The sequence below is a fragment of the Ammodytes marinus genome (genome assembly GCF_949987685.1).
Source record: "Ammodytes marinus genome assembly, chromosome: 4".
In the NCBI taxonomy this organism is placed as follows: domain Eukaryota; kingdom Metazoa; phylum Chordata; class Actinopteri; order Uranoscopiformes; family Ammodytidae; genus Ammodytes; species Ammodytes marinus.
Window position 1 is genome coordinate 12,107,106 of NC_137233.1, and position 12,836 is coordinate 12,119,941.

Sequence of the window (12,836 nt, forward strand, 5' to 3'; positions counted from 1 at the left end):
GAACACATTAACGTCAAGTTAGCTCGTTTTAAAGCGAAGCTTACTTTATTGCCTTTCACAATAATACACTTGCTGAATATGAGATAGCTATAGCCTACTGTACAATCTAGAATATAGATAGATAGATAGATAGATAGATAGATAGATAGATAGATAGATAGATAGATAGATAGATAGATAGATAGATAGATAGATAGATAGATAGATAGATAGATAGATATAGATACTCAAGTATGTAGGCCTACAGTGGGCAAGGGACAATGTGAATGAATAGCCTATTATTATAGCCTAGTACACAATCAAATATTAAATTAAAATCTGAAAACAATCTTATTTTATCAAATGTAATCTGTTTTATGTAGCCTACTGCTAAGTGTCATTACGATGAAATATGAACAGCCTTATAATTTCCCTGGAGGTAATATTTCTGCTTTTATTATGAAGGCGTCCTTCACTTCCCCTCATGTTGGCTATTAAAGTTAACCTGACCACAGACCGTGGATAGTAGTGGTGTGTGTTCAGAGGAGGATCAGTGCTGAACGGGCAGCGGAGCGACTCGTGTCTCTGGGTGAAGTTGGACCGTACGAGTCGGGATCTGGATCTGGAATTATTGTTTCCCCCCTCTCCTCCTGCAGCCCGGCATGGAAGTTTCACCGGACACCTGTGTGCGCCGAAGAGTCAAAGCCCTGCTGTTAACCTACCTCTTTGTCGTGCAGGCAGCAGGTCAGTGTGACATCAGCCTTCTCGTCTGGCTTAATTAGATAATATTCATCATCAACATTGCAAGTCACATCAGAGCGCCTCCAGCCAGAAATGCCGGGCTGAATGTAGAATTATGTAGAATTATGCCTCAGAAAATATTTCACACTTATCATTGGTGATTGGGTAACTTTTTTAGAAATCCAAAAAGTGTAGCCTACTATAATGTTATAATAGGTTAAGTAAACATAAACAAATACCCTATAGACCTATGTAATTGCCTTTTGAAAATGATGAGTAAAATAAAGCCTAAATTAATCATGTAAAAACAACAACTCCACTGCCATAAGGTCTTAATGCTTGATGTTCAGTTTGTGTTGACACTGTCTTAAAAGTAGTAATTATATGTTTGAGCACTGAGGTCTTTGTACAGAAATGCATTGTATTAAATGTGATTAATTCCCAGGTTATGCAAAAGCCCTTTGATTGAAACATTTATTTGGACCAATATCAACTTACGTTATGCAAACATTAATAACAGCAAGCCTTTATTGATGACTTATTGATATTTACAACTGCTGACTTAATTACTAATTTAGTATCTATTAATTAGTATGGCATTACGACCAAATAAAACCTTAAAAGCGTGCATGTGCAAATTAGACATACACAAATGTAAAGCCCTGCACAGGGTGGAATCGGACTGGCAAAACATGTTCTTATATGTGTTGTGACAATATGGTAGTCTGATTTAATCTTCATTTATTTAAACATTGCAGGCTTTCAGGTTCACTGTTTTATTGAATGTATCTTGAAAAAAAATGTTTGTTGTTGATGTTGCCTCTGTTTCCTTTTTCCCCCATAGCTGAGTGTCGTCCACCTCAGGGAAGTGGAAATATCGTCCTGACCGAAGAAGCCCTTCATTTGAATAAGTTCCCAGACGGTTCTGATGTCATGCTGGAGTGTGCTAATGGATATGTTACAGAAAGTGGGACTGGGAAAATAACATGCACTGAAGGGAATTGGACTGAGCCGAATTTCCTCTGCAAAAGTATGTCCTGTCTACTTTAGTTATAACTCTATTGACACTTTTATCAAACAGACTCAAACTCTTTTTTTGTCATGACATAAAAGTACAGCAGCAATATTCTCTTGATTTTTTTTCTTTTGTTTGTTTTCCATATTACAGAGAAGGACTGTGGTCCCCCTAAACCTCAGCCAAATATGAGCTTCAATACCAGCTCAGGTACCCTGTTTGGTGATGTAATAAGAGTAGTTTGTGATAAAGGGTGAGTAGAAATGTAAAAAAAGTGTAAAATACTCCCATATCATTACTGTCTGCTTGATTTAAATGTGAAAATAAATAGTTACGTATGTCTAACATTCCGTGAGGTTGTCAGCGTGGAGCAAACAGGGAGCCCTCAGTAGTCGATCATGTTGATTTACATACAGACTACAAAGTATATCTTTTTGTTTGCACTGCCAACAGTTCTCTACCAGGCAGAGCTGCATGCAAATAGACCTAGATAAATGTAGTTAAGGTGGATGCGCTAATGGATTTAAAAAAAAGAAAGGTAACAGAATAGCCTTGAAGTAAAAGCATTGGAGTGGTGTCCAGAAAGTGTTACGTCATAGTTTCACTGATTAAAACGTGTCTCTCTGTCTGCCAGCATCAGGAAGGTTGTTGATACAAAGCTCTTGATTAAAGCTCTTGAAATTAGATTTAAGGTTGAAATCCCCCCCTCCCAATCAATCACAAAATCACAGCTTTTCCGGTATTAATTTGTCTTTTAATCAACAGTCCTGCTTTTCTTTTCCATCATCTTTTAACAGTTACCAGATAAGTGGATCCAGCTACAAACAGTGCTACGCGGCAGGGTGGCTTGGAAGTGCCAAATGCGAAAGTAAATGTCCCTTATTTTGTATTTCTTGAAGTCACAACCAGGAGCAATAAAATAACTGTGTGGTACTACACACCTACTATGACAAACAATATTTTCAGAAGTGAACCTCTGTTTCTCTCCTCTTACTCATGGAGAGAAGTGTCAGTGTTTAAAAATAGAGGAATAACCTGAACTTAAATTTCTGTTATTTTCCTCTCTTCTGTGTCAGTCAGCAAGTAGACCAAAGTTTACCTTATAATTCTTGATTTTTATTGTAAATGATTTTGTCTTGAGAATGTCTCTTTAAAAAAAAACACCCGTTCTTGTGACTTCTCAGTTGTGAGCTGTGATCAGCCTGGTGAAGTGACCAATGGCAGGAGCTCATGGGATTCTCAAGACGAACCAAAGTATGGAGAAATCATAGAGTACTCGTGCAACGACGGATACACCCTCGTTGGGAAAGACAGCATTGTGTGCAGCGAAACGGGCGAATACGATTCCCGGCCTCCTGAATGCAAAGGTATGTGTAAGGTATACGCATGTGTTCGACTGCTGAGGTGGACAATAACAGTAATGCATATCACATGTTGTTTCAGTTGTTTAAGGAGCAGCCAGGTTATTTTCCCTATTGTTTCCAAATACTCAACATTACTGTAGACCTTTTTCAAACCATGCAATACATCTGTAGATAGATTTCCAGTATTTTTATTTGTATTCAATTTCTATTCATTTCATGCAATATGGAAATCAGCTGGCAGGCAAAGACTAGAGATGTACACGAGCACAGTGGACATTTGTTTCTCTTACTTATGGTAACACTGTGTGATAAAAGCAGCAGTTGTGTGCAAAAGCATCTCAAATGTCCAAGTACTTTCAGGCATCACATGTTAGATCAGATGACGAATAGCATTGCATTCACCAGTAAGAGTGCATTGATTGAAAATTGAACCAAGAACAAAACGCTTATTTGAGCGTCATGTAAAATTGAATTAAGTTGTTTCTGCAGTTGAAGACTCAGATGCCAGATGTGAATGTCCATGACGAGGCGAGCTTTAAGCAAGTTTCAAACATCAGCAAGTTGATTTCCATACTGTAGGGAAACAAGTTTGTAACAGTTACTGTTAGAAAGTTTATACATTGGCCAGTAAACATCTGTTATGCTTTGAAATGTTGTCACATTGTGCATGATTTGTAGTCAATGTGCCAATACGTGCAACACAAAAAACACAGACTTGATCTTGTAATAATCTTCCAGTTCTGCAAGATCAGTAGTGAGTTTTCAGTGCACTTTCAAACACCCAAAATAAGCTTTATACATTCAGTTGAACCTTCAATGCAGAGGACACTGAACACACTGCTGTCAAGTTTAAACATCACCCCTTACACAGCACTCTGCACACTCTTCTCCCACTCTAGCTCTGATTTGAAGCAGCATTCAGCCTTCATGACATTGTTCTATTAACCATTCATGTCAGTGCTAACTCCAAGTTTTTTTGTGTACTAACTGTGACACTTATACTTTCCTTAACAGCTTAATGGTGTATTACCTAAAGAGCAACTTTTCTGTAAATAGTTTCTTATAAATCAGAACTTGAGGATGACATGAGGTAAAACAAGAAGCCTGTTGCATAACTGTCAAGTCTGAAGGCAAAGCTCATTCTGCATGTTAAAAGATCAATCTGCCTGCATGCTCCACCACCACCGGGCTCACAAATGGCTGATGAACAATATTCATTTCATAACGCTCCGGGAAATTCATTAGTGTTCTTACTTATAGGTGTGACAACAACAGAAGATAGAATTACATCCACAATGGTAACACCTCCGGCACAAGGTAGAGAAATATTTTTAAGAACGGCAATCATTCAAATGTATTTAACACAGAATAATTTAATGATACTTATCAACACATATTGAATAATTTTTTCACTTTGCCTCCCTTACTGCGAGAAATCAATAAACAAGACTTCCCTTGAGAGGTGGAAATACATATTTTGACAACAGAGCTTATTTATTTTCCATGTCACAGAAGAGTCCACTTTTCAAGATAAATCCGGCACACCCCGAGCTCAAAGAGATAAGGCTGTCACAAACAGTCCAACACCAACTGTCCCAACTTCAGTACAAGGTACAGAGCAATGTCTCAGGACGAGCAGTCCGTCAGCATCTTAATTAAGTTGGAAAGCTTTTAGGCCAAGCGTTTGGCAGCATGAGTGGATTATGCGCATGCTGCATGTTTCTCAGACCTGGCCTCCCAGCTCGATGACTCACTTTTATCATAGCGCAGAGTTAAGAATCATATTGTGATCGTTCTGTTCAAAAGGTGGCAGAGACAGTTTGACAGCCGAAGATAAAGCTACAACAACCAGTGTTACATCAACAACTTCGTTTCAAGGTATTGAACATTTCAATGAAAAAACTGTCCAGTTTGAATCTTCATGTCCATCTGGAGGTTTTTATGATTAAAAGCTTGAGTTTAATAACAGACTTCAGCTCCAGGACAACATAAGCAGATACCTCCCACACAATATTCAGACGATTCGAGTTTGAATGCAACTTCCCCTTAAACTTTAGACTGCTGTTATACGTCTAAACTAAAATGTTTTTTACGTTTTTGTATTTTATATTTATTATCGCAGGTAAATTACCTGGTTGCTTGAGTGGAGGGAGACAATCTATTTATTTATTTTATTATAATGGGATGAAAAGAATAGTAATACCAGGCCTCAATTTTCTTCTAAAGTAATTGAAGCATAAGTCAAATAGTAGATTCAATAAACGTATACACTTTGAAACTGGTCATATGTAAAAGTAATGGATAGTAGTGGAAATTAGAGGCATAGTAGTAGAGCATAGTAGTAAGAATATAATGACTCCTGTGCTACACTTGGATAAACCAAGTATAACTTTGTATTTGTATTTATCCTGGACTACTTTCACTTACTAATTTAAGTTAATGCATATTCTGACATTTTAGGAAATATGCATATTTGCTTTCTGTGTTTGAAGTGTAAAGAAATAATCCATGGGAAGCTACTGCTCACAGCCAAGATATAGTATGGCACATAACCCCACTATAAAATGGGAAATATTTTTCTTACCCTTCAGTTTTTGCACTATAAAAAACCATATAATGTTCATTAGTGAGTGTCAGAGGTGCAATTCCTGTCGTTATGTTAAAGGGGACATATTATGAAAAACAAAACATTGCAGGTGTTTGGGCACCCTTTTAGGTTATTGGGGTCTCTACCAGCACACACAAGCTTCAAAAAAACAAATGTGTCAGTTTCTTCAGGGATGCTTTTTTAGAAAAAAGGGGGATTTGAAGGTTTCTTCCAAAAAACACAGACTGGTGACGAAACCGGTCGGTTTTCATTACCATAAATACTCCCACGGGAAAGCTTACCAGAAACTCGGTAGTTGATTGGCAAATCAAGACGCCCCGTTGGTAATCACACACAGCTGAGCCTCCACTCGCTCATGCAACAACAGAGGAGAAGCAAGCTGCAGTGTTAGCTCATCCTCAAGCTACCATCACACCCCAGCCTCGAAGCAGACCGGGGCTGAATGGATTTACTTCATTTTTTGTTTGGCTATGCCCAGCAAAGGTTGGCAATCTAGTGTGATCTGCTGTTATACTGGAGTGTGGAGGAGATTGTGCCTGGAAGACAGAGAGACACCATCTCTCCTCTGGAAATGTAAGTAGTCCTATTTAAAAACAAATCTGTCCGTTTATGAGTTCAATGTGTGTAATGTGCTTTAATTTATCCCTCCTATAATAACCAACGCCGACTGAAACGAGAGAATGTCTCTGGGTTAAGTAGTTAGCGTTAGCGCCCGTTAGCTTTTATGCTAACGGTTAGATCTGTGAGTCTGTCCGTGACAGCCCCTGTGTGAAAACAGACGGTGAAACTGTATGGTGTGTTGGAAACTGAAGAGTATTTGTTTGTTGTTGACAGTGTGTAGTTATGCAAGCAGTCGTGGTACATGCAGCAGTAGGCCTATTACATCTCCAGTGTCATATAATAGACAGGAATAGCCTACTGTAAGTTGCCTCTGCTGCTGTTTGTTTCCTGTCCATTATATTTCAAAAAGCACACAGTATCACTCAGAACTCGTTTCTTCTTGAGCAAGGGCTATACTGAACTTATTAGTGGCCCATCTTATTTAATAATGGAAGAAAAAATATATTTTCATTAGTTTGTAGCTTTGCCATAACTACAGATGTATCATGTATGTAGGCTACACATGATGTGACATTGAATGTGCCATGTTTTACAGCTATCTGGGTGACCTGACGGAGCGTTGACCCACAAGGACCGTCACACTATCTGTTCCATCAGAGGACTGTTCACTGGGTGGAACAGGTGGTCTTCTTCAGGGCCCACCAGCAACAACTGGACAGTTACATACAATATGGCTTTGCTTCTGTTTGAATTATGTACACTTTATATTTCCATTTCACTGGCTATGAATAAACTGCTTTATTTTTAAGTATGGTTTTGGTCATTTTAAAATGTAATGATACTGTTTCAAAGAAAACATCTTCAGAGAGATAAAGGGTTGAATTAAAAAACGTATAAGTCAATGCATGTAGATCGGTCTGAAAACTAGTCCAACATCCTGACTATGAAAATGTGAGTTTCAAGTAATCCTTTACTACACGAAGCAAACAGTGACAGTAAGCAACACAATACATGTTTTAACAGTAAAACTTTATTTTAAATGAGTGATCACAATACAAATGATACATTACCTACTAGATATTGAAAGGGTGTCAGATAATTTGCAGCTCTGACTGTAATTGTTTCTATATATTTTTTTTTACAAAAGATAATGTCTTTCCAGTGGATCTTGACATGATACATTCCTTTCCTGCCACGTTACTGTACATTTACAGCATGGCTTCACAACCAAAGCTTTTTCACTCCACTGGGTTGTAGATCATTCCCCAGTTTAACCTGTAGAGACATACATAAAACGTTGTATGTTACAAGTTTAGAGAGTTTATTCATAAATACTTAGCTCATATTCTGTTACTGACTGTGACATATTTAAACTGTATTTACCTGAGGATAATGTCAGGGAAACCAGAAATCTTGATGCAATTTTCACAGTTTTCAGCTCAGACTCCTGCCTGACCAGGTTCAGTTGTAAAGCTTTTGGTTTAGAAGTGATAAGTGTGCTGATATTTGCTGTAGAAATGAAGGTAAACATGGTAACATCGATCTCCATGCTGCATTGGCCAAAAGTAAACAAAACTGACAGCTGGGCGTGTGCCATGCCCATATAGGTAGGTATAGAGTAAATGAGCAGGGCGGTGCATGCACGCCCATGTAGATAGGAGGGGGGCAGATGTCAAAACCAAATTTTTTAGGGAGAGGCCAAAAAAGGCCTGAAAAGGCAATGAAGAAATGGGCATTGGTAGAAAACTAATGGGCTTTTTGTACAATAGACCATTAAAACCTTTTTCTAGTAGACCTCGGAAATACACATTTAAACTCGAGTTTTTGCATAATATGTCCCCTTTAAAATAAACTAACAAGCTGTTGGCGACTGCTTCATATTTAAAAACAATCTTTACTGTAAACCAAAAAGCGTATTCCCCAATAATTATAACTATTATCTTAACACAGTAATTTATGACTGTAAATTTGCCTTGTAATTGTTTGCAAATGTTTTTATTTTCTGACATAAATAAATAAAATCATTGCAAACAATGATAATTGTTACTGACCCGACATGGAGACACTGAGATGAATGGGCTCGAAGTAACACACATCACCTTTCCTATACAAAAACATAAACTAGCAAAATAATGTGAAATATGCTATAATCAACGAGGGATTTGTCTTTAAATCATCGAAAGGGAATCTTGAAGCTTTAAAACAGACATTTTGTAGTTTGAATATTAACAACACTCTTTTATACTTACAGACGAGCTTGATGCGGCTATAGATACTAACAAGGATATAGGTGAGTTATTGAGACCCAATCCTGTCACTGTGTTAACATGGGTCATTCATTATTAATGCTTTACATTTAAGTTTTACGTTTGTCTTTCAGGATATGTACCTGTTATAGTCAGTGTCATATGCGTTACAATAGGTAAGGTACAACCTTTCTCTTTCTCTTTGGACTTCACATTTGAACTAAATTTCGTAGTCAAAATACAAAATAAGATACACTAAAAAAAATAAAATTACTATTTTCTTTACAGCTGTGTGCATAATGGTTCTCTTTATACACAAGCTTCTTCTGAAGAGAAAAGGGTGAGATCCACTATTCGACTGTTAAGTCTCTGAAGCATGACTCAATCTTGATTCAGCTTTTCATCCTTCTGTTGCTTATTTCTCTTTGCAATGTCTGCTCTGAAGCGCACAGTAACGCACTGGTGCTGATGTTATTAAACCAATGCGGCCTGCAGTAACTTCTAAACAGCTTAATCAGCAGCAGGTTGAGTTGTGTCACTGCTTTTTCGCCTTCCTGACCTGTCTGAGGAAAACTAAATGTCTGTGTTTCCGGACTGGTTGTGAGGAATGAGGGAAGTCAACAGGAAATCCCTCAATAAAACCGGCTTCAACATAGGAACAAGCATCAGAAGAAAAAAAGAGCCCCTTCATGTTGGAATGCAGCCGAATGTCCTTAATAGTCATGTTTAATAAAAATGTACAGGCTTAAGGCAAAACCACACAGGAACAGGTGGACACATTTTGTGACAACTTTTTTGCTAAACATGAATTTTTCCAGATTTTTTTAAAAACAATGTCTTAACACTAAGACACTTCAAGCTTTTAACTGTAATACTTTTCTTTCATCTTGTGCATTTCAATTGTAATCCAGATAAACCAAACAGCTCAGATTCACCCAAATAAACGTTCCTTTAACATCAATCTATTATTATAATGACATAATCATGTGCAAGCCTCACATACTGTATTGCATCAAACCAACCGAGGTCAAAGCTTACTTCACTAAATAAAATCATTATTCTCTCAAATTGACTAACACTAACATTGTGGAATGCTAATTAAGAAGTTAACTAATACATTGATTTAACATACGAGTAACACAAAGACATACAAATAACATAACTGCACATTCTGACTCCAAATTCCTTATTTGATGACACTATAGCTCATATGACACCAGAGAAGACCTGAAGCCGGAGTTATTACAGTTCCAAAATCTTTAGATTGCCTGCCCAACTGAGGTACCCGTCAGCATTTACTGTTCTCTAGAGCTATTGCAATTTAAAAAAAATAAAATCACTCTAAAAACCACAAATGCATTGTTTAATTGCTCAAATATATTGTTTTAAGTCGTAGCAAATGAAGCTATGAAAAAAAGCATGAATTTTGTGTTATTTTCCTTTTTTTTGCACGGCTGTGTGAATGAAGGTCAGCTTTAACATTTTTCTCTCCATTTCTTGTCAACACCAGCTCAGCGACTGGAACCGCGCCTATCTATTGAAGAGCATCTGTGACCCAGGAGGGCCGTGCCAACAAACTGTAGCAGTGCCGCTATGAGTTTGAAGAAAGAAAAAAAAACTCACTTTAATGTTATTGCACTTCGGAATGGCAGATTATCATATCGGCTGAGAAATAGTATTATAATTTAAATCAACATGATGAAAAGCACTTTTTGTACTGATGTATTTTTTACTGCCACGATTTAACAGTTGTACATATTTTTTGACACTATATAATATTACTTCTATTTAAACTGGAATAAACACATTTCATCCATGTCTTGTGGACTATTTGAAGAATAAGAAAAAAATGTCTTTGTTTGAAGAACTTTCATGGCATTGGCCAGTGTATGAGTTGTTAATGCGCTGTTTTGTTCAGACAGGCTCATGAAGAAGGTGTTTCAAGAGGCACACAATGTGGTCAAGTCAGTTTTTGCAGACTGACATGGCGACTGATAAAGATACAATCAGCTGCATTCTTCGCCTCCCGACTTTCTAGTCCACATTGTCTATTGTTCTGGGCCTCTTTTCCTCAGCTGTGCAAAATAATGGGAAACCTTTCATGAGAAAAGAATCAAAAAGAGTAATTCACCATCAATGAACCATGTTACACAAACTACCGCATCACATATGAGGTTTGATATGTGGAGAAGGTTCATTTCTGCAGCCATTATCATAATTACCACATTTGAAATAACATTTTACCAAGCAATATCAGATCGAAGTCATTTGTGTAGGGGGAATAGCTTATCTTCAAAAGAATGTCCTTGAAGCACATGTTGAAGCATCAATTGTTCATGTAGAATGTTTAGCTCCTCGTGAAGAGAAACTCAATGGTTACATTCACAGTCTGTGGTACAAGGGCCAAGCAGTTATCCTGGCCAGGGCGTTGACAAGTAAAGAGAAAAGCCCCCATAATAAAATGTGGTTCCACTGTTTCATTGTACCCCAGTCTGCTGCCGTGCGATGGGGCTTGAACTGTGACTTGTGAGATCAAAAGAGAGGGGTTCTTGTGTCTCCTTCAAAAGAATCTAAAAGTTCCAGTAAACCCTGTCGGTCTGACTTTACATTTCACTCCAGTGTATGACTGTGACAACACTTGAGCTTTTGGCTGGATAGGAAAGAAGCTTTGATTCACTTGTGAAATCCTGAAGGAGGAAGACATTGGCCATAAACAGGAAATGCACTCTTCATTGTAATTATTCATCTTAGTTATGAGGACAGACAGTGTACTCAGAGAGGAGGGCTTTTCCTCAGAGAAACCACGACAACAATAGTGTTTTTTGCAGAGGTCAACAACAGAATGCATTTATTGTGTTGCACACAGTTTTCACATTTTGTATTCCATCTGTCTGTGTACTTTAAACAGTTGCTTTACAACCATTAACACTAAGGTCTTGTTAAGTGTTTTTTCTGTTTTTGTTTTTTTAGTCAAGCGTACAGTATATTTTATGTTGTGTGGTAAACTATGGGAAGGTCATCCGTTTTTCAAATATTTGGTCTAAACAGTACGGCATTATAAGACAAATAAAAAGTTTGACCCTGATGTATAGCATGGTCAAACGTAGTGGGATCACCATTGTTTTTATAATACTTCCCAAGGGAGACATAATAGTCTGTTCAAAATGTCACAGCATCTACCAAGAGTTGTTGAGATGTAACTCCAAAACAACCATCGTGAACAACATTGTGGTGCAGGACGAGTGTGGTACTGTAGTTGAGTCAAATGTTGGTGAGAGGTACAGACATTTACGACGTGAATCAAATAACAAAAATTATAATTCATCAAAAAGTTCTTAAGGATTTTCCAGTCTAGACTCGATCGAAATTGCCATAGATCCACACTATAATTACTTAAATGTAAAATATCACCTTTAAACTAGCATTAGGACACAAACCGGTGAATTAAACAAAGATATGTGTGATGAATGTTAATGGATCAAGTTTTTGAAACACACATTACTGGGGAATCTCTTTGAATGCTTAGTCACCCAGGGAATTCCCCTTCGACACACACACCAGTCTCTGGCACAGTGACCCAGCCTTTGCAAACATACTTGGTTGTGTGTATAATCCAGTTAGTGCGCTATTCTATGATAGTATCAATTAACCAGCTTTACTGGTCTTCTTCTGTAGCTTCAACAGTCTTTTGTCAGATATGGCCTCACCACAGGAAGTGGAGAGACAAAAGAAAACAGTGACATTGTGACTTGAGTGACATTGGAAAGTATGTTGGGTGGCCTGACACTCCTTGTCTCACTAAATTGCACTGATTCGCCACCTCTTTCAAGCTCTGTTTTTCCACTGAACAAGTAAGTACCACACCCATTCTGGCTCATACTGCGACTTCGTCATCACTTTCAGAAAACCTTGACAAACATCAGGGACATATTTTGATACTGAACGGCATTTTCAAAAGTACCCGATTGTTCTTGAAAAGTGGTTCTAAAGCCTCAAGGATTTGTAAACTAATTCAGAATCAAAATATGACAATAGCAAAAACTTAAGATGTGAAACTTTGACATAACAACAATAAGATGTTACTGTTCCCGTCATCTTCTGACCGTCCCCATCCTGTTTCTGAAGGACAGAAACATGGTCATTATACTGTACATGTGTCCATCCTCTTTGTGGGGATAGACTCAGAAAGAGGAGGAAATGTGTACTACTCATATAACAAATATTTGAACTCATATAACAAGTCTTGGAAAGATGAAGACATAATGTATATGATGTTAAAACGTTGCGAGCAGTAGACATAATTTAAAATTACAATGTGTGTA

General features: G+C 37.6%; 1 protein-coding gene across 2 annotated transcripts; it reads left to right on the forward strand.

Annotated features, from left to right (window-relative positions):
- Positions 1-551: 551 nt before the first annotated feature.
- On the forward strand, positions 552-10,305 carry LOC307248990 (complement decay-accelerating factor). 2 transcript variants are annotated; one of them, XM_080025569.1, is made up of 13 exons: positions 552-723; positions 1,565-1,750; positions 1,889-1,988; positions 2,533-2,603; positions 2,920-3,102; positions 4,360-4,416; positions 4,612-4,710; positions 4,906-4,977; positions 8,520-8,558; positions 8,649-8,690; positions 8,803-8,854; positions 9,720-9,795; positions 10,025-10,305. In XM_080025569.1, the coding sequence occupies exons 1-12, from the start codon at positions 642-644 to the stop codon at positions 9,775-9,777; spliced, it is 1,041 nt and encodes a 346-aa protein (XP_079881695.1). In that variant the 5' UTR covers positions 552-641; the 3' UTR covers positions 9,778-9,795; positions 10,025-10,305. The 2 variants fall into 2 exon arrangements, with proteins under 2 accessions (XP_079881695.1, XP_079881696.1); XM_080025570.1 differs by lacking the exon at positions 9,720-9,795.
- The last annotated feature ends 2,531 nt before the right edge of the window (positions 10,306-12,836 follow it).